This window comes from Pagrus major, chromosome 11 (assembly GCF_040436345.1).
Source record: "Pagrus major chromosome 11, Pma_NU_1.0".
In the NCBI taxonomy this organism is placed as follows: Eukaryota; Metazoa; Chordata; class Actinopteri; order Spariformes; family Sparidae; genus Pagrus; species Pagrus major.
In genome coordinates this window covers 23,974,910-24,001,658 of record NC_133225.1, presented here as the reverse complement: position 1 = coordinate 24,001,658, position 26,749 = coordinate 23,974,910, and the positions used below count along the sequence as shown (strand labels likewise).

The 26,749-nt window shown below is 38.7% G+C and overlaps 2 protein-coding genes across 2 annotated transcripts in view; both read right to left on the bottom strand.

Moving 5' to 3' along the window:
- The window catches only part of rabgap1l (RAB GTPase activating protein 1-like), a 122,710-nt gene extending 105,524 nt beyond the window's left edge, over positions 1-17,186 (bottom strand). Inside the window, exons 1-9 of the mRNA XM_073475758.1 lie at positions 17,127-17,186; positions 9,627-9,853; positions 9,200-9,347; positions 7,454-7,658; positions 6,555-6,729; positions 5,472-5,629; positions 4,732-4,842; positions 3,029-3,095; positions 2,602-2,704 (exon numbers count right to left, since the gene is read on the bottom strand). Coding sequence (XP_073331859.1) covers positions 2,602-2,704; positions 3,029-3,095; positions 4,732-4,842; positions 5,472-5,629; positions 6,555-6,729; positions 7,454-7,658; positions 9,200-9,347; positions 9,627-9,764 — 1,105 coding nt within the window. The 5' untranslated portion in view covers positions 9,765-9,853; positions 17,127-17,186. The remainder of the gene's footprint in view (positions 1-2,601; positions 2,705-3,028; positions 3,096-4,731; positions 4,843-5,471; positions 5,630-6,554; positions 6,730-7,453; positions 7,659-9,199; positions 9,348-9,626; positions 9,854-17,126) is intronic.
- A 2,547-nt stretch (positions 17,187-19,733) lies between these two features.
- On the bottom strand, positions 19,734-20,893 carry fam163ab (family with sequence similarity 163 member Ab). The gene is made up of 2 exons (XM_073475761.1): positions 20,801-20,893; positions 19,734-20,132 (listed from the first exon to the last, which is right to left on the bottom strand). Exons 1-2 carry the CDS (start codon positions 20,891-20,893, stop codon positions 19,734-19,736), a joined length of 492 nt encoding a protein of 163 aa, XP_073331862.1.
- Between the last annotated feature and the right edge of the window lie 5,856 nt (positions 20,894-26,749).

Genomic DNA, 26,749 nt, shown 5'->3' with positions numbered 1-26,749 from the left:
GAGATGAACAAACAGTATCTTAATATAGATTGCAATTATGAAAATGTCCTGGTTTCTCCTGGTTAAAAATAATCATCAGGGGGAAAAAAGGACTTTTAACACTGGTGCTGAGATAGTTTTCTCTTTACTGAGAATAGAGAGATGTCTTATGATGCTTCAGGCTCACCGGGTGTTGGTTAGATGTGGTTACAGTGGCTACAAGTCATATTAAGACTTAGTTAATTAATTGCAACCACTAGTTCCTTACAACCAGTAAAATAAAGTTTGGGAATGGTAGATTAACTTGTATACAGATTGCAAAAAGGAAGAATAACCAAGGTCATTTTGGACAGCAAGTCAAGTGAAAAAAGACTATTAAAAAAATCGATACATTTTTGCTGCCAGTTTTATCCCCAGAGCTTGAATGATTTAATCATTGATCCATTAACAAAATAAATTGCTCAGCGAGAAACTGCTCAACAAGAATTTTGACCCTGAGCAGTGAACCCAGAGGGACGTCAACTGTTTCATAACTTCTGCTTTGAAAGTCACCACCAACATCACAACAAAATGCATGATAATGTATGAGAACAAGTCACTTTCAAGTACTGGCATGAACTGACATTTTCCTTTTGTAAATAATTCAACTTTAGGTGTAATTTGACAATGTATCAACTCCTTCTGAGCACTTCTGACTTGTATCTGCCAGTAATGATGTGGACGGATTCACGTGAAAGTGCGTGTGCAAGTGTGTGCGTGCTAGCTAGCTAGTCAAACTCTATACTGCCTCCCACAAGGTAGACAGCTTTGACAGCTCTGCCATCCACCTTCAAGTCAAACTCTCAGAGCCTTCAGGTCAGCAAGTTGCCAAGTAGTCCAATTTGTTAGCTGTAATGGATTTGGTGTGGCAAGCTCTCAGTCTGAAGCCTGGATAGACGGTGTGGGCTCCGGTCTGAACACATGTAAATGCTTCCCTTTCAAAAAGACAACACTGGTCTCAACTCTTCAACTCCAATAAGCTGATCCAAGCACACTCAGATTTTTGAGCACACACATACTTTTCAGGCAGCAATTCAAAATAGTACCTTTTATGTTTGTTTTCGATATTGTGTGTACCTAATTCATGAATACTTTATTTTATTTTGTTTTTCAAGTCAGGTCTCAATGTTAACATTCAGAAAAAAAATTATGACCAAATCAATAAAGCCTCCCTCTTTCTCTAATGAATAATAAATATACATTAAATGTCCTCAGTGTTTTTAATACAATAGTACATACAGTAAGCACACAAGGGCGCAAAAAGGGCCATCCTGAAATCCTGTAAGCCCTGTGCTTGTTTCCATCATGGCCTGTGTTATCAACTGTGTTATGACAAGCATCATCATGAAAATAAAAAGAGAGCCAATAAGAGGAACAAAGACTATGAGACCTGCATAACTGTAAGAATGCCAGACAGGACTGCAAAATAAACTGCATAAAAATAATTTCATCAAAACGCTGCTTTCAATTCTGTATCTCACAAACTTGGTCCACAGCTCTGTTGGTTGACATGATTTGTTCATGTTTCAATGCATGAAAACATGCAGAGCTTTGACAAACAATGGGTCGCAGGGCCAGGTACGAGTGTATGTTATGCTGGAGAATCGATGAAGGCAATTATCACATTCAACCTCCAGTGCAAGCACTGCAGATTTCCCAGACATGACCTTGAGCTTTGTGCAGTCCCACATCACATTTGTGACAATAATGTATGGAAATAATTATATGTGTGTGAACAACCAGTAACCAGGCACTGGTGGGTGGGTTCTGTTTAACACAGATCATAAATGCAGCCAAAATGCGCATTTACTCAAAAAACAGGGAACAAATTGCTGTCATGTGCACTAGAATTATTAACTCACAAAGCAGCTGGACTCACAAGATCATGTAATCATGTGATCTTGCAAATCCATCAAGCCAGGCTTCAAGCTATGCGCTGTGGCCAAACACACATGATTTGCTTCCATTGAGGTACTACTTGCAGCTACACCCATAGTTTAGGTGTGATGACCGGCTAGAGAAGCGACTGTTTGTTTGTAAACAACAATGGAGTCTCATCATGGGGTAAGCACATATGCTGTTAGTATCAGTTATGTCAGAACTGGAGAGTTTATTTCATTGAAAGATGAGTAAAGAACAATACTGAAGGCTTTTCTCAATGGAAAATACGTTTTCGGTCTTCTCCTGACTGACTTCGGTAAGAGTTTGATTTACCAACTAGCTCTGCTGGTGTTAGCGTTCTCTTACTGCTGATCAGATTGGTTCTTCAAATGACTTGCCAAGTCAACTGCATGCCCTTTTTCAGTCTCTAGCTATGCCTTCCCACATGGTTCTGTGTAGCAAACCATCTGATGCGTCAGGTTAAGAGAATTAGTTGAGAACTAAAGTTTAACTCAGCATCAAAACCTTTTACCAACATGTCTTTATGCATGGTTGTAACTTCATTTTTAAGTATTAAAGCCATTAAGTTGCTAGCCTACCTTGGCGTGCAGATGCAGACTTAAAATGTTTCAACAATTATGATTATAGATAAAACTGGAACCTGTGTGGCTTAAAAGTTTGGGGGACAATAATTGGCCTCACCTTTAGGTGTGTCTTCATTCAGCAGCTGGAAGGCCGCCAGGTTGGGGTTCCATGTTCCTGTGATCACATAGGCCTTTCCATCTGAGCTCTTTCCCATCGACTCCTGTGTAGGTATTAATGCATTGCTTACGTACTTTTAAAAAATCTTGTTAAGTAAACTGCAATACTTCTGGGGTTGTTTAAAATTTATAATATTGAATATAAATACAGATGGAACATGTTGAACAAGTACACAAAATCAGTTTCCATATATAAAGTGGGAAAGGAAAATTGAGAAAAACAGGAATGAAGTGCAATACTTGCGCCAATTATTGGTGGGTGTATAGATTATTAACCTGCAGGTCTGTCAACTCTTGATATGCTAAAAAAAATTTTTAAAAAAAAGCCTGCTATGTTATTTGATGAGGCTAAGGTGTGTTCTGCTCACCATGTCTAGTAGATGCATGTCGCTATTGCAGACTTTCTGTCCTGGACTCAGCAGCATCCCAAAACACCTAGAAGGAAGAACACAGGAGGTAAAACAACAAATCGATAATCACTAATTCCACTGCAGAGTTACAGTCTGCATTCACTGGCAGAGTGAGTCAAATGAGTTGGGAGGAAAAGGAAACTGGAATATGGAAACAACTCAAATTGCCAGATTACGTTCATAAAAAAAAATATTTTTTGGCCTTATAATTTTTCAGGGCATTAGGCTGACACTCTAAAAAAGACTTCAAGAGCCAGTTTGTCACATTGGTCTGATTTAAATATAAGTAAATAAATAATAATCAAATAACAATACAAAATTCTAAGGTGGCTAAAGCTGTCTGTTCCATCAACAGTAAGTCCATGAAGTCCTCCATCCAATCTACAGTGTACTAAAGCAGCGTGGCTTATGTTGTTTTCAGTTCATCAGACGAAGCCAACATAATCACTTGTTTTAGTAAAGTCCTCTCAGCTTTAGGTTGGAGGTGCCACCAAGTGGTCAGCACAGGTACCTCAGTTTACATAAGTACACATTTACAATTAACCCGGCACTAACCCAGGATGGCTCACATTGAGTTTAAAAAAGTATGGGTCTTGTAAAAGAGGCATCATTTGTAAGTGTGAAAAGAAAGAGGTAAAATACTTTTTTAGTTCAAAGCAAGGCATCATTTTGCTGCAAAATAAGCAAATAAGCTGCATTATAACAAAACATAATGTGCTGCATCCACAGAACTAAAACCATATTTCAAAAAATTTCACCATTAAGTCTGTGGCGATTACTAAAATTGATGTCAGTTAAATAAAGTGTTGTCAAACATGGGCTGAACACCTCAGACAGGCTCAGTTCTGGGCACAATAGAAGTTTTCACATACACTTAAAATAAAGGAGAGGGCAGGTGTCTGTCTCTGAATGGGAGGAGAGGGAGTGAATAAGAGGAGGGGGAGTGATGATGATGACCTACTTCTTTGGTGCCGACTTGCTGCTCAAGCATATTAAAATATAAAAATGAGAGAGACTGCAGGAAGTCGAAAGTGATTTAAGTACACCAGTTTTCCTCTTTTGGGGTGTTATTTATATTATGCTCTATTTGGGTGGCTTTTTTTGTTGCTATTGCTTTCTCTGCAGTATTTTGACCACACAGTTTGTGCACTGTCTTTGTGAAATCAAGCCATACACAGCATGCTGGTACGTTCATCTGGAAAGGCATTGTATAATTTACCATAATGCAGTTTATGACAATAGATTCTGTATGCTGTGTGCATACCCAGCATGTTTAGAGCTGTGTTTTTGAGCTGAACATCATTACCTCCTTTAGTTCAGCTCATTTGTCCTGGCGAGACATCTGCCTTCCAAACTCTGGTGGTGCAGCACCAAGATAGTGTAAAAGGCAAACCCTCTTTTTAAAGTATATTAGGTGAAACCAGTCATGTAGAAAATCAAACCCCGAAAAGTAAAACATAAGCAGAAGGAAGGATAGAAATTTGGAGATTTGAGGGTCGAAAATTCCTTACTTTTGAAAGCCAACTCCAACTGAATAAAGTTAAACTACTCGGTAGATAAGATAAAAAAAAAGGTGGGGAATAAATGCAGTATAAGACCTCATTGCAACCCCAAGCCCAAGAAGAATGTCATGCATAATCATTTTATTTAGTGATACTCACCTCTCAATGCCAAGCTCTTTGTTGCACATTTGTTGAACTGAAACCACGACCTTCTTCTGAACGCTCTGTCGCAGCTTGAAGTAGAACTTATCTCTGTCCTTAGGCACTGGACTGAGGAGAGGAAGAGGAGAGAGGAAGGGTTATTACACATAATCATAGGGATGTGATTCCATTTTAAATCTGAATACTGTTTTACTGTGATTCTTTGATGTATTTTAATGGTATTTTGAATGTAATTTGTTTTATGCTACTGTTCTGTCTGTCTTAGTGTCAATTTCTTTGCTAAAGAGATTAATCACCAGTATGACTAACCCAGTTAAAACGACCTACCTTCTCTTAGGTCTTTTGAGTGTTTTATATGTGACGTGCTTTCAGAACAGCTATAGTGCCATTTTTTTTTTCAGAAGGAGAACAGAAAATGAAAACAATTCTCAAAAGCACTCGAAATTTGATGGCTTGTGAGAATGGAAAAATTGTCTTACTGTGTCGATAAGCTTTATGCTGTTTACAGATGAACAATAACAGTGAGATAAAACAGTACTGCGGCAGCACATAAAGCTCTCCGACTACCAACTTATCTGTCATACCAACAGTCCTGAGCTGATAAGAAACACACACAGTAGTATAAAAGATATGAAGGTAACATACTTCTTGTAAATGTATGGACCCATTGTACTCAGACACGTATTATTAACTGAAGTGTGTGTATCTGCATGTGTTTGTACGTGTGCACCAAGTACCTGTAGTTGCCCTTGCCATCGTCCTCTTTGATCTCCAATGTGACTGTGAAAGTGTAGAGGTCGCTGTCAGGTGGACTGGACAGTGCCGTGTCCCTGATGTCTGCTGGCCGTGAAGAACGCCTAAAGGCTGTGGAGAAACTGTACAGGATACGACTGACCTGGATGGAAAAGGGAAAGAAAAACAGGAGTTTTATGGACATAAAGAGAAGAGCTCGGGAAAGATTTGGTTGCAGGATTCTTGATTTTCTTGGGTTGTGTCCACATCACTGAATGCACTAACTGTAGGCCACTTTGGATAAAAGGTGTCAGCTAAGTAAATGTGATATAAATGTAATATAATGTAATGCAATGTAATCTGGAGGTTGGAAGGAGAAATGAATACAATAAAAATAGGAATTTAAGATCAAGCAAAAAGGATTTATATGGAAATGAGTAAACAGAATCAATATAAACAAATAGAAATGGTTAGAACATGGAAATAAAAGGAGAGTAATAAACCCAAGATTAGAACAGAGATTATTAAGAAAATACACTATAAGACAACAGTGCCCTCAGCTGGTGTACCAGTGTCAGTACTAACTACAGTACTTCCTGCTCCAAACAGCTCTCTTAAAAGATAGAATATATGCACTTCTACATTTAAATGTCTTTAAACAACTAGACTTTTGTTGTAAATTGTGTTTAATTGTGTACTTACATTGTCATTAATGTTTCCAACAATTTTCAAACCCAGAGAAATCTGTGATTTTATTTAAGGTTACAGTGCGTTTCATGTGGTTACCCAGAAGAAAGTTGTCAATTTCATCGGTAATGGTGGTAGTGTAACATGAAGACAACCACTCCCATTATCCCACGCTACTTCATGACGTCATCAAATTACATCTTTTGTTTTCACTGTTTTTTTAGAGACTCTCAGTACAAGAAATAACATATGCATGCGTTTATTATTTGCCATGTTTTAACATAAATGCAGAACAAAAAGTCTTACAATTTACTGAACATCTGTCATCTCGTGGGGTTCTGGTCCACACAGCTTAGATCTAGTGTGAAAACTGTAATGTGCAGTACATGGATGTAACTCACGGCCTCTTTGATTTGGCAGGAGAAGACGTGAATCTGGAAGTCCTCGGAGCTCCGGTAACTCTCGGTGAAGGAGAAGCAGTCACTTTCAACCGAACCCTCCTGTCCACGAGCACAGAACAACACCTTGTAGATGGGAAATGAGGCGATCTCTGTACCTGAGGCCTGGTCCACAATCCTGCAGAGAGACATTTTATTTTATATCTCAAAATTATTATTTTGTTCTAGACTTAAAAGTCAGTGTAAAGGTAAATTAAAGTTACAAAATTTTAATTTGTTAATAGCCTTTAGATGAACTAGTTTTTTTTTGCCAATATTTAATACTTACTACTTCATTTTCTAGAACACCTATTTCTATATAGAGCAAACATCTTACATTTTTTAACTTAAACTAAGTTACATAGTGTAAAAGTCTACTTCTATAGATGACATTAAACTTTATATTCAGCCAAGCTTGCATTTAAGTAAGAGTTAAGGCATCCACGTCATGCAAATGTTAACATTTTCTGCATGGTCTGAAAAAAGCCATGTCTCATTTTCTCTGGTGTGTCTAAACATTTCATCTTAACATGTCATGACTCAGGACAGTTGAAAAGTTGCTCAACTCATGTAATCGCCACTTCATCTATAAATTCACTTCTCCCTAACAGGCATCAGATGTGATGGGTATATTTAACAAGCATATCTCTTAAGATGATCTGGTCTTGGTTGATCTCCTAGCTTCTATATACAGCTGCCTTAACCAAACAATTAGTGATGCAGTATGAGTCTTACCTTTTTATGTACCTCTAACATAGTTACAGTATCACTGGTTTCTGTTTCATTAGTTTCAAAACATGCCCATCAATCCATGACTACTGTGTTACAATAGGCAACCCTTCCTGTGTTACTATGTGGCTGACCTGACAGAGCCATCTGGTCCACAGGGGACATGCAGGGTGATGGGGATGGGGATAGCACTCTCAGCCCGCAGGGTGGCCATGGCCTTCTGTGCCTCTGTCTCATTGCGGGGGGCTTTGACCCAGGTGCAGCCCAGGTAGGACAGCTTGTTGAACTGGACGCTGTCTTCCTCCAGAACTGTTGGACTGGATGGTGCTGGAAATGATTCTGTGGACAGACAACTCAAGAACTTAAAATTTCCTGAATTTTCACATCTTGTAGTCTAACATCTCTACAACAGACTGTTGAATTTAAGAGGAGAGAGAAACAGACTAGAACACAACAGAGAAGGAGCAAAGATAAGCAGAAGGTGAGAAAGAACCGCACAGGAAGTTGCAGGGTCTTCTCTGTAATGACCTTTGACCTTGTACTTTCACACTTTGCAAACAGGAAGCACAACAATGAGAGCTGCAGCTGGACATTCACTGCTGACTGGTGCTAATTCTAACCATTTCCTGTAAGTTCACTCAGCATAATGCAGCACAAAACACTGGCATCACTGAAGCAACTGACTGGGTAATTAAAGACATGCAGTCCTAATGTAAAACGGTGTTGAATTTTAAAAATGTATTTTCTTTGTATTTACTTTAATGACTGACCTACCTAAGGCACATATGAATTAAAAGTCATTATTATTTTCATGCACCCAAAAATCAATAATTTCAGTTATTCAAATTTGATGAGGCAGTCACATGAGCAGGTGGTTTTCCAACGATCTAATTTTAACCTGCTTTGTTTCCCTACATTCACCATTCAGGGCCGTTTTTAAAACACATACAGTATTTTTTTTTAAAATGATATGGTGCTGTACAAAAGTTTTGACACACCTTGATTTCTTGCAGCTTGTTGCACTACTGACTCCATTATTAACAATATAGTTACTTCCACTGGAGGTCTGAAGAGCGAGAGACAAGCAAATGCTTCCTTCCTCTTTCACACATGGTATCACTTTTATTCATTTCATGTTTCATTTCACCTGAAAGTGAGAAGACTTACTGGAAAGGTAACAGTGTCGCACACACACATCCTCCTTTGTGCTACACTTGAGTAGTGTTTGAAGGGCGGAAGCTGAAAGAGTGGGCTTCAACCACACTCCAGAGTAACACAGTAGATGTTTGTCAAGATATTTTCAATATTAAAAGCAAGACCAGGACATTAAACCAGGGGCCCCAGAGGGATTAAAACCTGTTAGTTGTAACCATACCACTGAGCCAAACAGAGTCACAGTTTATTGACCAATGTTAGCGTGTTGTTTTTGCAGTGATGTTTGTTGAGCTGTCTGGGCTAACCTGTCCTTGCTGATACACAGAGCAGTTAAGTCAACGTCAGAGTTCAGATACCAGCCTTGCCTTGGAAAAAAATGCACTTTTATTTGCTATGTTTGTTTTCCATTATGGCTCAAGCCTTTTGGCTGAACTGGTCCATCAAGTATTCCATTTGTTGTGATTCACTGTCCCACATGCTGAATGCTACGTGATCAAGGCTCACTAAAATATGACAAACTGCATATGCTGTCACAGAGACACTGGTGCATTCTGGTTTAACCAGTTAAATCCAATAACATTTGAAATGTGAAGCTGCAGTGTGTATGCTGCCAAGTAGTAAGTAAGTAAAAATGAAAATTTTGCTAACCGGAAGAAACAGACAGATTGTAACTACCTGCATATGGACACAATGACTATAAATGGACCTAAAACCAGAGTCTTTACCTGCAGGTCCGGGCTCCAAGACTCGGGTCTCTGGGTCGCTATGCTTCTCCATCTTTTCCACACTGCTCTTCTCCACCTTCACCTCATCATCATCGTCCAACACCTCCTCCATAGCTTTCTCTAGCTGCTCACTCCCATTCCAAGACATCTGAGGGAGAGAGGAAAAGAGAGAAAAATGAGGGATGAGGAAAGATAAAACAGGATGAAGATGAGGATACATAAAGATAGATAAAGACAGAGTGGAGCTTCTTGGACTGAGTTAATCACCTTGTTTCCATTTGCAGTCAAGACGCTTTCTTGAGTTGCAATGACACAACAAAATCCAGGTACAGACACATCCATTTATGATCTAATCTACCACACCAGCTCTAGCTAAAGCCAGTAATACATTTGTTGAATTAGTAAGAGGGTGATGGGTGAGGCTGACCTTGAGTCTTGGTTTGCCCCCAGAGCCTTGCGGTGATCCGGCAGCACTGGACTGAACAAGAACAAACTCCTCACTGGTGACGGTGGCCACCGACTCTGTAGAGCTGCTGACTTTTCCAAGTGAGGAGGTGTCATCCATGGCTGGCTGGTTCACTCAGAGTTGGCTGGGGAGACCAGGGTTATACTCTCCCCTTCCCTCGTGTCCGTCCAGCTCTGTAGGACGGCAGCCTGCATGCACAACAAATGGATTTGCGTTGAATTAGGTGTTTGATAAGGTGTTTTCATTGAGCATTCTAGGCAACATAACTAAAACTATTTGCTTTGGAGACATTTGAATGATAGATGAGCAGGGGGATAATCTTATTTGTAAAACTTTGTCAATAACAGAGTTACAAAATTATCTAATACGCCTTTTCGACCAAACTGAACCAAGGGCTGGTTCAAGGCTGGTGCTGGTGCTGGTGCTGGTGCTAGTTCAAAGTTTGTTCAACATGTGAACTTTTTAAGAACTGGTTTACTTTTCCACTGACATGAGAGTCACTGTAGTGTCACATCATTCAGTCACTGTATATGTCTCCAATTTCCCAGCATTGTTCGAAACAACTATGGAACGAGCAAATATGACCACGTTGACTCTTTATAAGTGTTTCTCCTGGCTTTGTATGCCTACATTGGCATCCAAACATGACTTATACTCTGATCACTGTTGTTTCGATTAGTAAAAATAGTTGAAATCTTTTGTTTATTCTCGTGGATGAGACAGAGCACGCTACACTATCTCTGTTTTTTTTAAAAAGGCGTTCATAAGCAGTTCTAATTGGTCCATGATCACAATAACCCAGCCCCTGATATAAGCGGTTCTTTGTTCTAGACCAGAAAAGTGTTGATGCCACCCTAGAACCATTTCCCTCACAGAGGAGCACATTTTTGGCTGTCAAAATGCACAGAACTGGTTCCAGAGTAGGCACTGGCTCCAGACCAGCTCCTGAACCGCCTTGGTTGAAAAGGTGTATAAGTGATCCAGAGTGATTTCAATACGCAAAGTAGGCAGATCTTTCTGAGATCTATTAAACTAATAAACAAATTAGGTCACAGTTAAGGTACAGTATGCTGTGTTGTTACTGTGCAAGACCGGGCAAAGTAATTCTAAGCATCCCGTCATCGTTGAGTTAATGATACCACAATTTGTAAACCTGACCACCATCTGATGTTGTGCAATTCCTTAAAATGTTTTCAGCGCCTAGGGTGTGATTAGCGTCTTTCAGATCACTCTGTCAGTGTGTCACAGTGTCTGACACGCCAAAGCTGGCAGCTGAATTTTTGGTTCTATCTTCATCGTGCTTTTGATGCAGAACTTTGAACATTAAAGAAATGCAATATCTAGAATTCTTCTACTACAGTCTACAGTCTACAGTTCTACAGAAGTTTAGTTGACATTGTTACATCTAACATTTTGTCTTTAATGGGCATCTTGTATCTACTATGGGAGCATTATCTGTAAACACTCATAAATGCTTTGTGATTGCTGTTGTTTTTTTCTGTGATCTACATCTAACTCAGCTAGCAATTACATTAGCTGTCTGTAGATGTGTGATTACAAGCACAGCAACAAAAGACAAGCACTGACAAAGTCTGTCTGCACATCTGTATCAGCCCATTGTCTCTGCATGTTACATCCTGTTGGCCGCTGATGAGCTGGACTACAATACAAACAAACAGGTCCTCAAGCAAAGCAAGCTAAAGCCTGGCTGTAAGCAAGCTTTGATAGATAAAACAACACACATATAATTAAGAGATCTTTTTGTAACCGCTCTAAAGTACTGTTTAAAATAAAGAGAGAGAAAAATAAATTGACAATTATGATAGTATTATTATAGTTAATCGATGATACATTTCTTTCGTTTTTTGTAGCAAAATTGCTTAACTTTGTGAGACAATTTTCTGCTTTTCTCAGTTTCATATAATTGTAAACTGAATTTCTTTGTGTTTTGGATTGTTGGTCAGACAAAGCAAGAGACTTTAAGACATCACATGAGATGGGCATTTTTTTATATTTTCTGACATTAATAGACTAAACATTTGAAGCAGATTAATCTCTAATGAAATTAATCTTACTTGCTAGTTACTTGCAGCCCTAGATGTGTCCATAGTGGACCAACTTCTACATCTTTTAACGATTGATTTGAATCAATTCACAATTTTAATTTTAATATGACAACACTTTTATTTAAAGGTCTCAAATATAGTGTGCAGTATTACTAAAGGTGTTGCAAAAGGGATTCCTAACAAAATCATCACAGTGAGATTATGTATACATTTTTTACAACACAAGCAGCCACCGAACAGCTTTGTGACGATGCCGTGGAGGAGCACAGATACATTCAAACACGTACACACACAAACACACACGGGAAACACACATAGTTGAGAACAAATGCATGACGGGCTCATTCATTCACACACACAGTGACTTAATTACATGCATACAAAAGGCATTCATACACACTAAACGCTAGCAAAATACCCACATCTGCAAACGCACACAGACATACAGGAAAGAAAGCAACAAGGTCATGTGCTCCAATCACACTTATTCAATTACACAGCGCTGCGTGAAGCAGAAAAGCAAATACAACAGGGCAAGTTGGGAAGTTATTATGTTTGGATCTCATGTCTCTTCTTCTACAGTCAGACTTAATCTGAAGTATTTTGTAAACACACTGCAGCCACATCGAACTGGCTATTAATTATAATTACTTAATGTTGACTCGGCAAGTACAGAACATCCCATAATCTCCCTCTTACACACACAAAGAGATTGGTACAGGATTTCATTATGAAACAGTATTTTGTGTAAGAAAAAGGTCAACTCAAACTGCATGTGATAAAGTGTATTTTTTACCTGCAACAGAAAATCAGAAACAAACAGACTGTAGCCAAAGCATTTTATCACAATAAAGAAAATAAGTGACTCCATCAAATAACACATTTTAGTGACATCTGTGGGTTGCCATTTGTTCATTTCAAACTTGGTTATTACATATAAACAACAATATTTATTGGAATTACACTGTGTCGAACCTCTCTAACTCTTGCTTCCCTTATGTGGCCTGACAGTCACTTCCTCTCTGACCGTAACTCAAACTGTAGCTACAGCAGCAATTTTGCACCCAGTCATTAACGGCCTGCCCCTCCAGTACAATCCCAGCTGCAATTCTTGCTACCCAACCACTGCCTGTATGGAAACTGTGAGTGCCCAGCGGTGTAGACAGGCTGAACAACACCCACAGGCACCGGGCTAACCAGACACATTACGTCTGTGAGGGTGTGTGTTGCTGTTACAACAATGTCAACAGACAAACATGAATACAGTAAAAGGAGTCATAGTCATCCTAATGTCATAGGAGTCAGAGCAGTAATCTTAATTAGTTGAAACAACCCAAAATCCATCATCTTGTGTTTGATTTAATTTTAACACATGACTCAGTAAAAGATGCATTAATAAAAAAATCCATAAAGAAAAAGATGATGATTCAGCAGCATTTCCTTTTGACCACTGATTCTTCAGCAATTGATAAGCGATGGTATCCGGCTTGGTGTCTTCTCTCTGGGAGTAGACCATGATGGCTAGATGTCCGATTCGTGCCTCAGTCTAACTCCATCTGCTTTATGACTCGAGCTGCAATCAGTCGATTAATTTATTTGTCGATCAAAACTAACTATTTTGATAATCAATGAATCGTTTTTTGAGAAAAAATGTCAAACATTTGTTGGTTACAGCTTCTTAAATATAAGAATTTGCTGCTTTTCTTTGTCAGTTATGACGGTAAATGAAGAGTCTCAGGGGTTTTTGATTATTGGTTGGACAAACAAAGTAATTTGAAGACATCGCTTTGGGCTCTGGGAAATTGTCATGAGCATTTTAAAGACTAAACAAATAACCAATTATTTGTATAAAATTTGATGCAAACTATTTTGATAATCACTTCATCATTCATGTCATCTTTCAAGCAAAAATGTCAAACCTTTTCTGGTTCCAGGTTCTCAAATGCAAGAATCTGCTGCTTTTCCTTGTCATTTATTATAGTAAATGATGAGTCTTTGGGTTTAAGTCACACTGGGCTCTGGAAAATTGTGACAAGCATTGTACAGAATTTCTTGATATTTTAATGACTAAACACTAAACGGATTAATGTGAAAATAATCAACTGATAATAACAATAATCTTTAGTTGCAGCCCTATTTATGACGTGACTGGCCTTCCTGTGAAGAACACAGCTAAGGCTGCCCAACCTGCTAACTGCAGCTTTCCTGTGTCTTATTCACTGACTGACTGGCACACTGAACAGACCAGTCATCGCAGCATGGAAAACCTGTTCAATGAGTATAAACAGTAATAACACCATTAGGGTTAGGCTGGTCTCATTTTACCAACTCTTTAAGACATTATCAACTAGAAAATTATCGTTTATTTTCTGCTTGCCACTGTACACCATCTCTTACCGTGAGGCAATCAAATCACAGTTTACAAAACAGGCTAATTACTGGCAATTTCTTAATGGTGTCTTTGGTGTCTGGATGAGTGAGTACACTGGGATTAGGTTGTGACATTAGCCCTGTCAGGGTTGGGAGTTAATTTCTCTGTATGTGTTAATGTTCTTGGAAACCCCTCTGTGAAAAAGCTTCCATCGAGAGCAGCAACAATTAGTTTAAAGAAAATAAATCGCCAAAAATTTTGATTATCAATTAATAGTTTATGTTTTATTTTGGCTCTCAGAAATTGTGATGAACAAATAATAATAATAATAATAATAATAATAATAATAATAATAATAATAATCAATGATGTAAATATTTGTTAGTTGCAGCCCTTTTTTTCCACATAACTCCACAGAGAGAAACAGTTACAGTTCTGCCTCTTTTGCAGCTGCGACTGAAACCTGTTTTGAGACTTTTCGGTGAACACAACAGAGTCTGTGCTTTCAGACGACACTCGTCACTGGGTCACTTCCCATTAGGAGTTATTTTCATAGTCAAATAATATATCTGGTCTCATCTGTTTGTTGTCTGGTTATAGAACAGCAGATTCAAATGTGTGACTGCCACAGTGAAGAAAGTACACTGTTGCGACAGCCTGTTTAACAAACTGTACAACACAGCAAAAACACGACATACAAGACTATAAACTATTCATTGCTGTAAATCTGATGAATTCATGTATGTGTAAGTTTATTCATCCTGATATACTTGTTGGTTTTCTGTCTGGCTGTGTAATTGTACCTATTATTAAAGTAGCTCCTTCATGACACAGAAACACCTCTCCGTCAAGACACACAACAAAAGGCCACTTTGGTTTCGTGCCAATACTAAAGCCTGGCCTACATCAGACACCTGTTTATTCCTGTTCATTCGAACAGCCAAAATCTACTGCCAGCCATCAAGCTCCGTACGTTCACAGTTCATATTATTACCAGTATTTCTCTGTCATTTTACACAGCATCAATTTAGGCTTAGACTGCATTTAACCTTATTATCCATTAGTCATAAGTCTAGAAAATCTGTCAAAAAAAGTGAAAGATATTCATTCCAGTTTCTCACAGTCTTGAAATGTTAAGTCTAATAGTCCAAAAACTAAAAGATGTTAAGTTTACAATAATATAAAACTGCATAAAACTGCAGAATATCTTCACATATGACGGGCTCAAAACAGGAATCATTCGGATTCAAACTGATTCAAAATAGTTGCAGATGATTTTTCTATTGACAAACTGCTCAGTCGATTAATCATTGCAGTTCAACATTAACAACTTTAGTCTAAAAATACCATAAAAAGCAACCAGAACAGCTTGAGCATTTTAAAACAAAGTCAAACCCAAAATAAGTAGATAGTCGCTTGCATAAGGACTAAAAGAACAAGCAAATTTACGAGCCAGACCTGGATGTTTTACAAAATTACAAAAATAATGCTACTATTCCCCATCAAGAATTTGGGACTTCAACCAACAACCATAAAATTGTGGAGCTCAATTAATTACTAGGAGAGATAAACAATTATGCAACAGCCACAGAGAATATTAGTTCATGTCTGTTTAAACGGTTTAATGGAGCAGACAAATTCTTGAAACTGCAAAAATACTTTGCTTTTAGGGTTAAATGAATTTTGAACAAACAATTTAGACACTACTTGCCGTCTCTTTTCTCACAGTATACCAGTGATCCCACTGTACTTCATATCAGATTATAGCCTGTCTCTTACCACAAATTACTGTCAGATATTATCCATTTCAAGTCAAGAACACACACATCTATATATATATATATATACATATATATATATATATATATATATATATATATATATATATATATATATATATATATATACGTATATATATTTAATGTCACTGCTTCAATCATGGTTTATGAATGTGAAGTCTCAAGTCTCTCCTTCAGGTTAGAAGCAAAAACACTGACTGTAGTGATGTCATCCAGAGAAAGATCCTGGAGCTGATCCACAGACAGTGAAACAAATGCTGTGACACCATGACAGCAGCCGCAGTGATGTGACTGAGGTATGGGTACATTTTCTACCACACAGCTGTAAGTCAGCTGCTTTCATATTAAACTTGATTGACTGGAATATGTACAACAGAAGACACTAATGCTCAGTTTCAAAAAGTCACCTGATGGCTTCATTAACTCAGATGTTGATGATCTGATTTTCAGCAGAGGAGACAGTTGTTAGTGTTTGTGATTATGCCTTAGTGGTCCAACACTCTCAATTCAATGCTGCTTTATTCTCTGTTAGGTTCGATTTTCACATTAATTACTGCAGTAAACTGTCATTGCTGCTCTCACTGGTGTCTGCAGGCCTGGATGGAGACACATCACAGTCCTAACAGCATCAGCAGTAGGCTAGCTTAGTATGGCAGCCTCTCTTTAAACAGCTGTTTAGCCGACATTTAGTAGGTTAAATGAAATTAGCCAGGTGTTATGTCTGAAAGGCCTTTTTTTTTTTTTTACAGAAACACATAAACAGCAGACTAGTAAAGCGGCTAGTCTCCTCTCACATCAGCTAGCTAATGCCAACAACACAGAGAGAAAGACAGGCATGACAAGATTAGCTAACGGCGAACTAACTCATCCGTCACCACAGCATTTTCTTCACCGCGGTTATAACAACAGGGGTTAGTCACAAGCAACACCCGCAGACCAGGTGCCAGCTGTCGGGACAGATGAGTGCAGGTTAAACAGGAAGTACCTATGTGTGCCAGGCTAGTGCTGCGAGCTAACTAAAGCTAAGTTTGGCTAACGCTAACCAGCTCGAAGTCCAAAACAGTTGGACCACTATTTGAAGGAGCGACCTCTCTCAGCAACACCCCGCCCGGCTCCGGAGCAAAAATGACGGGAGCGAAGAAGGAAAGGCACATTTCTCTTCTCAACGTGTGTAAACATTACTCTGAAACGCTCATATATGTTGATAAAAGAGCTGTCAACTTACTTGTTTAGATCGTTGTGGAGTTGCTCGCTAGCTGTCAGAAGAGTTGCAACGAAGATCGTATATGTTTAATCAGATGAATCACTCGGGAGTTTAGTGACACGCCTTCCGGTTTGGAATGTTAGAGTTAAAGTCACGCATGCGCGGTAGTCCTGCAGCTTGCATTTTCACATCCACTGGATAATATTTTCTGTTTAGGAATGTAGAATTTTTAGCAGTTCAGATTTTCCTTATCGGTGTATAATTATGCACACATACAATCAGTTTTTGAACTTTGTAAAGATAAGGTTTTATTTTGCTCTATAAAGGATGATCAAATTGTGAAAATATCAAAACTTATGAAAGCTATCAAGGCAATTGTTTGACCCAAAGTGGGATTCTTAAAGAAAGATAAATGAATGCCTTGTTCTGAAAATGTATTTTCAGCACGTGGTAGTGGTTGTTTGCCACATGACAATCATTAGCTGTGGATCAAAGTTCATGCCGCCTCCAGAGCTCATGAGCATGGTTTACTTTCTCTTAAAAAACTTTATGAAATAAATATGAGGACAGTTATCCGTCAGAAGTATTCCAAATTGAAGGAATAATGTGTGTGTGTCTGTGTGCGTGTGTGGAGTCCTGTCAATTATCACACAAAGAGCCATTTCAAGCCATTACAAATGTTTAATTGTCAAAAGTTAACACTGTCAAATATTACTGTTTCTGTATTTGTCAGGTACGATATCTGTTTTAACCACATTTCTAAAAAGCTTTTTTTTCTGTTTTCAAAGATAACTAGTTAAGTAAGTAGTAAAATATATAGTTAATACAATACCCAAATAAACAGTGACAATGGATTCTTATCTGTTGGAATGGAAAAACAACATGAAGAAACACTGGTTGTATTTCACTGAACCCCTTCAGAGATCCCAGCTTAGACTTTTCTGGACAGATTTCACCAGTTTTCCAAAAAATCAAACCTGTCAAACTTAGGTGACGAAATTTCATTTTACCAGTCTTCTATACATTTTTTTGCACTTTCAAGTTAATCCAGAGAAAACCCACAATTCAGGTGTAGAATGCTCTTGAGAGCTCATACTGTGTACCCTTAATGAGAAATTAATACAAAAATAAATGAAGTAGCAGCTGATCAATGGATTCTAATTATATGTGCTGCTGAGAAGAGGTTGGGAAGTGCCTTTTTGCTTAATGCTTGAGTGATAACAGCGATAATAGCCTGTCCAAAAATCTTGCTGAATTATCCAATATTCTCCAGAATCCTGCTGTACAGAAACATAAAGATAAATATCACAGGAAGTATTATTGTGAGTGGCAAGCATGTAAGAAAATGGGCTCTGTGAAACAGTTTTCAGTCACATAAATATGCACTCTGACTTTCTCACAATATGAAAAACAACTTGAAAATAAATGACATGGTTATTTGCATTTTAAAGATCCAACATGAGAGTAGTACAGGAGTATAGGAGGAGTGTGTCGACAAAATAGCACAAACTAGTAAATCACACTCCCTCGTTCAAAATACATCATGTTCAAATCCCAGGGTGCATCTCTTTACGTCAATAACACAGTGGGATCAAGAGATGCGTTCATTGCTTTCTGGTTATTATTTACATTTTAAACTTTTTGCATCACTGTCAAAAGAGAAATTCCCTCTCTCATTCATTCCAAGCTTGCCACTGTTGTGTTCAAGGGCTTAGACGTCCTTGCCCGTTCACAGGTTTACACCTCAGGTAGTAAGCAGGGGCAACCCGAGAGGCTTTGAACTACCGTATCCATGATCCTGTTTTAAATGCTTGTATGTTTATCTACATTTGCAGCCTCGTAATATCTCACTGTGTGTGTATCGTGCTTACAATATTCCCTCATTTTCCTCCAGATGAGACAGCTGCTGAAAGGAGATGACCAGAGATGAAGAGCTGCAGTAGTTTGCCGGCTTGCATAGAGATAGCTCCAGTCGTTCGCTCTCCTCCACCTTTCCTGTGACTCAAGCATGCTTCCAGAGATCCAGAAAACTGCAGAGGGGATGTTGACTTTTCCTTTTGTTATGCCCTTTTTCAATTGCTTTGTATTTATTACTTCATCAGACTCATTTTTTGCCTTTCTGGCAGTCATTAGGATGGTGTGTCGCAAGGGAAAACCACAATTTATTGAAGATAGCCCTCAGTCAGTAAAGACACAGTAACAGTCAACAGACAGTTCACAAGTTTACACCCATACCTTTCACGTGGGAGCATAAAGGGACAAAAACCTTACAGCTATACTTTTATCTACGGTCAATTACAGAATTACTATCTTTGTGAACATGAAAACATAAAATTTAAGGGTATAAAGTGAGAAACTACGTTTGGAAGTGATCCCAGCTTGTCATTTAGAGAAATTCCTCACTTAATCCCCCCCAAACCCCAGACCCTTAATAAATGTGATAATGCAACCTTCACAACCAGCAGGCCTTTATCCAGCAGACCCTAACTGGCAGGTGCAGAAGGTGTCAAAATTATTGTTGTGGTCTTGTTAGTGGTGGTGCTGGTGTGTGTGTGTGTGTATGTGTGTGTGTGTGTAAGTGAGGAGAGGAGCGTCTCTGTGTGTATGGGTGGTGGGTTTTTGTGGTGGTCACACCTCGGTGCTGATGGCTCGGGTGTTGGTGTAAAATTCGGGAGGCCGTCCTCGCTGGGTCTCCCTCAGCAGGGAGCCTCGGATGGCGGGCAGCGGCATTGCCAGCGCCTGGTTCTCATAGTATGTGGGCATGTAGGTGATGCGCTCACCACCGTTTCGCATCTCATCAGTGGTACGGATGTAGAAGGGCGAGTCATAGGGCGAGCAGGTGGGGCAGTAACTGCGTTGCCCCCCTGTGGGTTTGGCTGGGTCAGAGGATCGAGGCGGCTCCGGTGGGGACATGGACAGTGGGGTGACGATCGACCCGTCCAGGCCGGTGACACTGCAGGCGTTGCAGGCAAAGTGTTGCTGAGAGATGGAGGCGCTGTCAGACCCATTCTTCTTACAGCAGTAGTACTACAGAGAGAGAGAAGTCCATTACATGTCAAACAGTTTTCAGCACAGTTTTGTAACATAAGCAGGCTGCATACGACTGAGTGTTATTTTATTAAAACAAATGAATAAATCTGAGATCAGTTCACATTTTACAATACAATCCATATGCTTCAAGAACTAAGTACTCTCAAACACTGTTCTCTTGATACTAAAATGTCTTGCTTTACTATGTCCATTTTTTTTTTTGAGATGATGGCACCCATTAAAGGGTAACTCCACCACCACCACCAATTTTACACACTACACATTAAATTGTGTTTACAGGTCTTGAGGAGTACTTCTGCATTTGTGAAAAAAGTATTACAAAGCCTTTTGTGACTGCAGAGGAAGCTGCATGTAATCTGATAAATTGCCTCAGATGATGTCACTTTGTGGCTAAGTTGCATTGTGGGTAATGTAAGCACCAGGTTTTGAGAAGCAGTCCACTTGTCTAACATTGCACACCAGAACCAGATAAATCACCTTTATTATTCCATGCATTCCTCTTCCTTTTCAAGGAACATTTCTTACTGCCTGCATTAAATGATTTTTTTCAGATATTTGATGGCCGATGTTGATGTATAACTATAAGATAAATACTGAAGCAGGATTTAATAGTTGTTCAAACACACACACACAAAGAGGCATACCTGGAGTCTACAGTAACAGAGCACAGCTATGATACACAGAAGTATCACTGTGGCCAGTATTCCTCCGGTTATGACAACAGTTCCAGCTGTCATCCGACCAGCTCTCCATCAAACTCTGACACAGGCACAGGAAATGACATCATTAGCAAGAGCCTCCCACTGCGCAACAAACATGAAGTTTTATCAAATCACGTAAAGGTCAGTCTCACAGTAAACACAGATTCAATTTGCTGCAATATATTTTCTACGTGGTAATAGAGCCAACCAAAAGGTCATTCTATGATGATGTGGAGAGAATTAGGTAGAGAACACGTGTAGTGTAATTAACTTAAATACAAGCATGCAATAATACAGCTGAAATCTGACCTTGATCACCAAACTGCAACTCAAATTTTTGCAGCTGAAATTACAACATTATGTTCATCTTAGATTGTCTGAGTGAAAACATACAGGCAGCTTTATTTTGAGTCCAAATGTTTCAAAATTCATTTAAATCACATTCTACTTCACAAACACCCATTATGCAATTATTATTATTATTATTATTATTATTATTATTAACAAAACAATAAATATAAATTAGCAGGGTGGCATCAATTTCTGGTTGTGATTATTTTTGTTATACTCACGTTCAGCAAAGTTGCTTAACACCTAAAAGCAGAGAAAAAAGACAGTTAATAGATAGATAGATAGATAGATAGATAGATAGATAGATAGATAGATAGATAGATAGATAGATAGATAGATAGATAGACTTACATCAGAAGAGTGTTGTAAGGGTGAAGAGAAGTCAAACCAGAGGTCAAAGGTGAGAGGTCACACGGCTGGAGAGACACACTGCATGAACATTTCTGTAGAGAGAAGGAGGAAGGAGGGAGGGAGCAGAAAATGTGAAGAATTAGAAGAAATGAAAGAAGTATAAAAGAGCTTTAAACAGTTTTCACCACAAGGTGGCACTGAGAGAACAGACATATATCTACCACAGACACACAAACATACTGTACTGGAACTAGATAATGCCTAGGAGTAGGGAAGGTAAGGTACAGTAAGGAAGTAAGGAAACAAGCAAAGAAAAGAAAAAAGAAGATGGCAGCGAGGGAGCAGAGAAGGAAGAAAGGAAGCAAGGTAAGAACATCCTGTCAGTAGCACAGTATAAGCCTGTTTTGTTAGATAATGCATTAAGGCATATGTATGAATCCACACACACGCCCACACACAAACTGATGTTGCATTACATACATGCATAGGGTTGACAACTAACAGCAACACCACTGCCTAAAGTGGTTAAAGCAGTTAAAGCAGAATTACAGTGTTTTTAAACCTGGGCCCAATGTTTTTAACCAGAGACTTTCGAATCTCGCTCTGAAATCTTGTGAGGTGAGTAGCTGTTACAGTTGTGACCTCATCTAGATTGGTCAAAATCAGTAAATTAAACAGTCATCGCTTAAATTAATTCTTGTTGGCAGTTGCTTGAGGTAAAATCCAAACTCCTCTCTCGACTGTCGTCTTCCTGCAACAACTCACCTCTCATGAGATTTCAAAGCGAGACTTGTGTTTCTGATCACACAAAGGATCTTATTATTTAACAAAAAGGTCTATCTCCTGAGTAATCTTTTGTGTATTGTGGTTACGAAAATGTTTTGTGGACACAATTTTGATGGTCAGAAGTGCCCCAAAGAATTATGTTGCAGCCATTACCAAAACGTTTGGCAAGTATGAATCATTTACTCATCATAACACTTAAATGTAAACTTACAAATTCCCATATTACCCTTCAGATCAACTTCACAATCAGTCTTCACAAACATTTTGTTGTAATTATGTACACTGTCAGGTCTCTGCCATTCAGCGAAGTGGAAAGCAACAGTGAATTGCAGTACTTAAAATGAAAACAGCACAGACATTTACAGCTGTTGTGCATATTCTCGAGCAATGTCTCTTTGTCTGGTCCTCACACAAACACACACATGCAGCACTATGGCAGAGCAGCAGTAAAAGTGATTTAGCTGCGAGGGGGCTCAGTTGGTGAGGGGTTTTAATCTGCAGGCTGAGGCTTGTCTAGGGGAAGTGAAATCTATTACTGATGATAAAAACTTGTCAAACCCATGATTGGGGTGAAACAGGATAGGCAGGTAGACAAAGACAAGGTAGGATGAAAGAAGGATGGAGAAGGAAGGTAAGAATGTAAGGGAGAAGGAAGTACAGATGTGTATGGAGGTTGACACACACACTTTTCTGAGCACACAGAGCTAATTTCTCAGCCTGTCACTTATGATTCCTGCTGTCTGATGTCTGCATAAACTGATGTGCGTTTGTGTGTGGGTTTTTGTTTTTGTGTGAGCAGTTTGTCCTGTACATGTGATGTACTAGATGAATTCTGTCAGTCCATTGTGTTGCAAAGAGTAAATGAAGTCCAGATTTAATTAGACACCAAGCTAATCAGATCTAGCCTCCTCACTATCGACATATTCACTCACATCTGTGGGATTTCTCACCATCCATCCATCCATCCATCCAAACTACCGAAAGTAAATATGGAAATAATGAACTTCAATTTTGGAATTTCAAATATGAATGCTTGATACAAAAATAATATTTTGTGTCAGGCAGTCACAATGTCAGATTTTCACTACATGATGCTATCAGTCAAATTCATCCTTAACTTTAATTATTGTGTTCTTTTGTGACACTCTTTTTGGAATATCAATTACACCCAAAATACAAATGTAGTGAGGTGGAGAGTCTGTAACCATAACTGTACAAAAGCAGGTGGCAACTAGCATCAAGGTGCATTACTGCCACCCACTATGACAAAGTGAGAATGGAAAGAAACGGAAATGATGTATTATTTACAATAATAAGCATACAGACACTAACTACAGTAGAAGCAGATTATTACGAATATCATAAAGGGACCCAAACGCAAGACATGCAAAGGCAGGCAGGTGAAAATGAAAGCGAGCTTTATTAAAATAAAGCTGTGATGCAAAGTCCAATTAATAAAAAAAATACAAAATGCAAATACAAAAGGCATCAAAAACAGAAGGAGGAGGCAGGGGAAAATCAAGAGAATAAAAGAAAAACATAAATAAATAAGCAAGGTACAAACCAAAGAAGCACTGGGAACATAGGCAGAAACATGAGGAAAACTAGGAATATGAAGAACACGAGCAATATGAGGAACACGAGGAATACAAGAAATACGAGGAACATGAGGAACATGAGTAATACGAGGAACACGGGGAACACAGGACATACGGGACTGACGTGGGGAGACAGAAAAGATGAACTGACAAAGAGTAAGAGAAGAACACAGACAGACAGACAGATAGTAATTAACAAATTTAACAGGTGAACAGGAAAAAAGGCGAGAAAAAGACAAAGAGAGGAAGTGAAAAATAACACATGACACATGAGGAGAGAACTACAAAATAAAAAAGGAAATAACTAAAACAAAAACTCAAACCATGAGAGAGGTTAAGGAAAAGTGATGTTATATAAAAAACTAAAGGTAGAAACAATCGTTAACAATCGTAAACAATAGCTCCTTAGACGTGTTCATTACCTCAAACTGATTATGTGCCAGTGTTAAGCTGAATGGGTTTCTTCATTAAAAGCACACTGAGTTGGAAGCTCAGTCTGACTCACCACTGAGGACAAGAAAAAGAGGCAGCGCTGCTCCCACAGGCTGAACTGAACCTCTACGCTGGCACCAAGCTCATAAACAATGTTTCTGTCAGAAAGTACACTAGTCTTCAATTATTTGTGGAGACCAAACGGGATGGCAGCTGACAGATTCCTCTTAACATCATTCATCGTCACTCTCTCCGGCGCGTGCAATCTCAGACTCAGTACACCAAACTATTTTTCATAATTAATGCCAGCGCAGTGACTTGTACTGCATTGAGGAAATGGGAATGGAGTCACTGCTGTCACCACGTCATCCTTTACTCAGACACAAAATAACACACAGATTTGTTTCTCTCCCCGTTTACATGTTGCTCTGCAAGCAAACTTGTTTGGTTAGATTAATTTTGAGTTTACTTCCTTTGACAAACTACAGAGAGGAATGAGATATCTGCATCAACACACACACACTCACACATTCATGCTGAGTACAGACAGAAAGAGAGCTGGATCAGTCACCACTGGGTCCAGATTAGAGTGGTCCTCAATCCCACATACTGCCTGAAGAGCCTTGTATACTGATAAGACCCTCTCATACACACACATACATGCATCACATACATAAACATGTACTCAAGCATTTCCAACTACTGTAAATCAGACGTCCTAGTGAAACAAACAGCAGAGTCTTCAACTTCAGTCAGTGCACAAAAATCCCATGTGCTTCATTCACTAAATACTGTAACACCAGTGAACTTCAAGAGTCACCACACATGTCACTGTTATACTGATGTCACCTAACATTACATATATTATGCACTGGTTATATTGTTTGATTTTCACACTCAACATTACCACTTTAGATTAGGGAACACATATTAACCATGAACTAGTTTCTTATTAGCATGCATATTAGTAGCATATTGGCTGTTTTTAAGCCATTATAAATCACTTCTGATGCCTTATTCTGCATGATCATATTCTGCAATTACTAGGCCATTAACTACTGTGAGAGTTTTCCCTCAATAACTTCCTAGTCACTGCTTATTGATAGTGAGTTAGGGAGTTGTTGTAAACCACTTAATAAAAATAAGCTAATAAGAAACTAGTTCATGGTTAATATGTGTTCCCTAATCTAAAGTGTTACCAAAATGATTAATGACAATATTTTTTTCTATTGGTCTCTTTGACTCTTTTTTATCTATCTGCTAGGTTATTCCCTTTGACCTCCACCAAGGGGGTTATGTTTTCATCCGTGTCCGTTTGTAGCAGGATAACACAAAAATTACTGAACGGATTTCCACGAAACTTGGATGGAGGATGAATCAGAAAAGACTCTGGCTCTGATACAGATAAAGGAACAGATCCTGGGATATTTTCTAAGTTTCTTTAACATTGCGTGATAGAGCCCTTCTTGACATTTTGTCCATTTCTCAGTGAATAATTCATGAATCTTGATGAAAAAAACCTGACATATTTAGTTGTCTGGTGTCTATGAGTGAGTACAATCAGATGCAGACCCTAGATCTGATGATCTTATATTATGGTTAAACAAATTCAGAGTGATACAGGGCTAACGAGTTCAATATTGGTATGGGCTTGATCGAACAAAAGAGAACTGTTGGGCCTTGGCAGAGGTATGCTCTCTACTGTGTTCCATTCTAGTTTGAGATTGTATCGTTATACAATTCTTAGACTTGTTCTGGAGCTAGGTACCTAAGAATTTCACTATACTTTGTAATGTGTATGGTTGGATATATGACAATAAAACCTGTGTTTGATTTGTTGGACAAAAAAGAGCCGATACTGTCGTATTAGTCTGATTAATTCCAATACATTCAAGTCAGTAGGGGACATGTTGTTTGCAGCAGCTTATATCTTAAGACATGTTTGAGCTCCTGTGAAGCATGACTTCACTTCAGAGCTGTCAGAAATACACTGAACAAGTCGGGCGCACTATTTGCATCACAGCAGAATGCATAATAATATAAAAATCAGGTGCGTCTCAGGTGAATCGTGGATGATGAAATCATCAATCATAAGTACATTCGATGTGTCACTTTGGTGCGAGTTGAATCAGCACTGTGCTGCATTCTGAGCTCAGCACATTTAACAACTGATTCGTTTTGGACAAGTTGTTGTTTTTCTTATAGCTGGAATCTGCAGCACTTTAGCTTGAGGCAGAAAATAAATTTTTTATCCAACCATTACTCTTCAAGTTACCACACTGACACCTGTCAGTTATCTGTTGGGCTTATACGTATGTATCCTGAGGCTGTAAGTGTTCAATTTTTACTGTACATCCCTGGTTGTATAATAAGA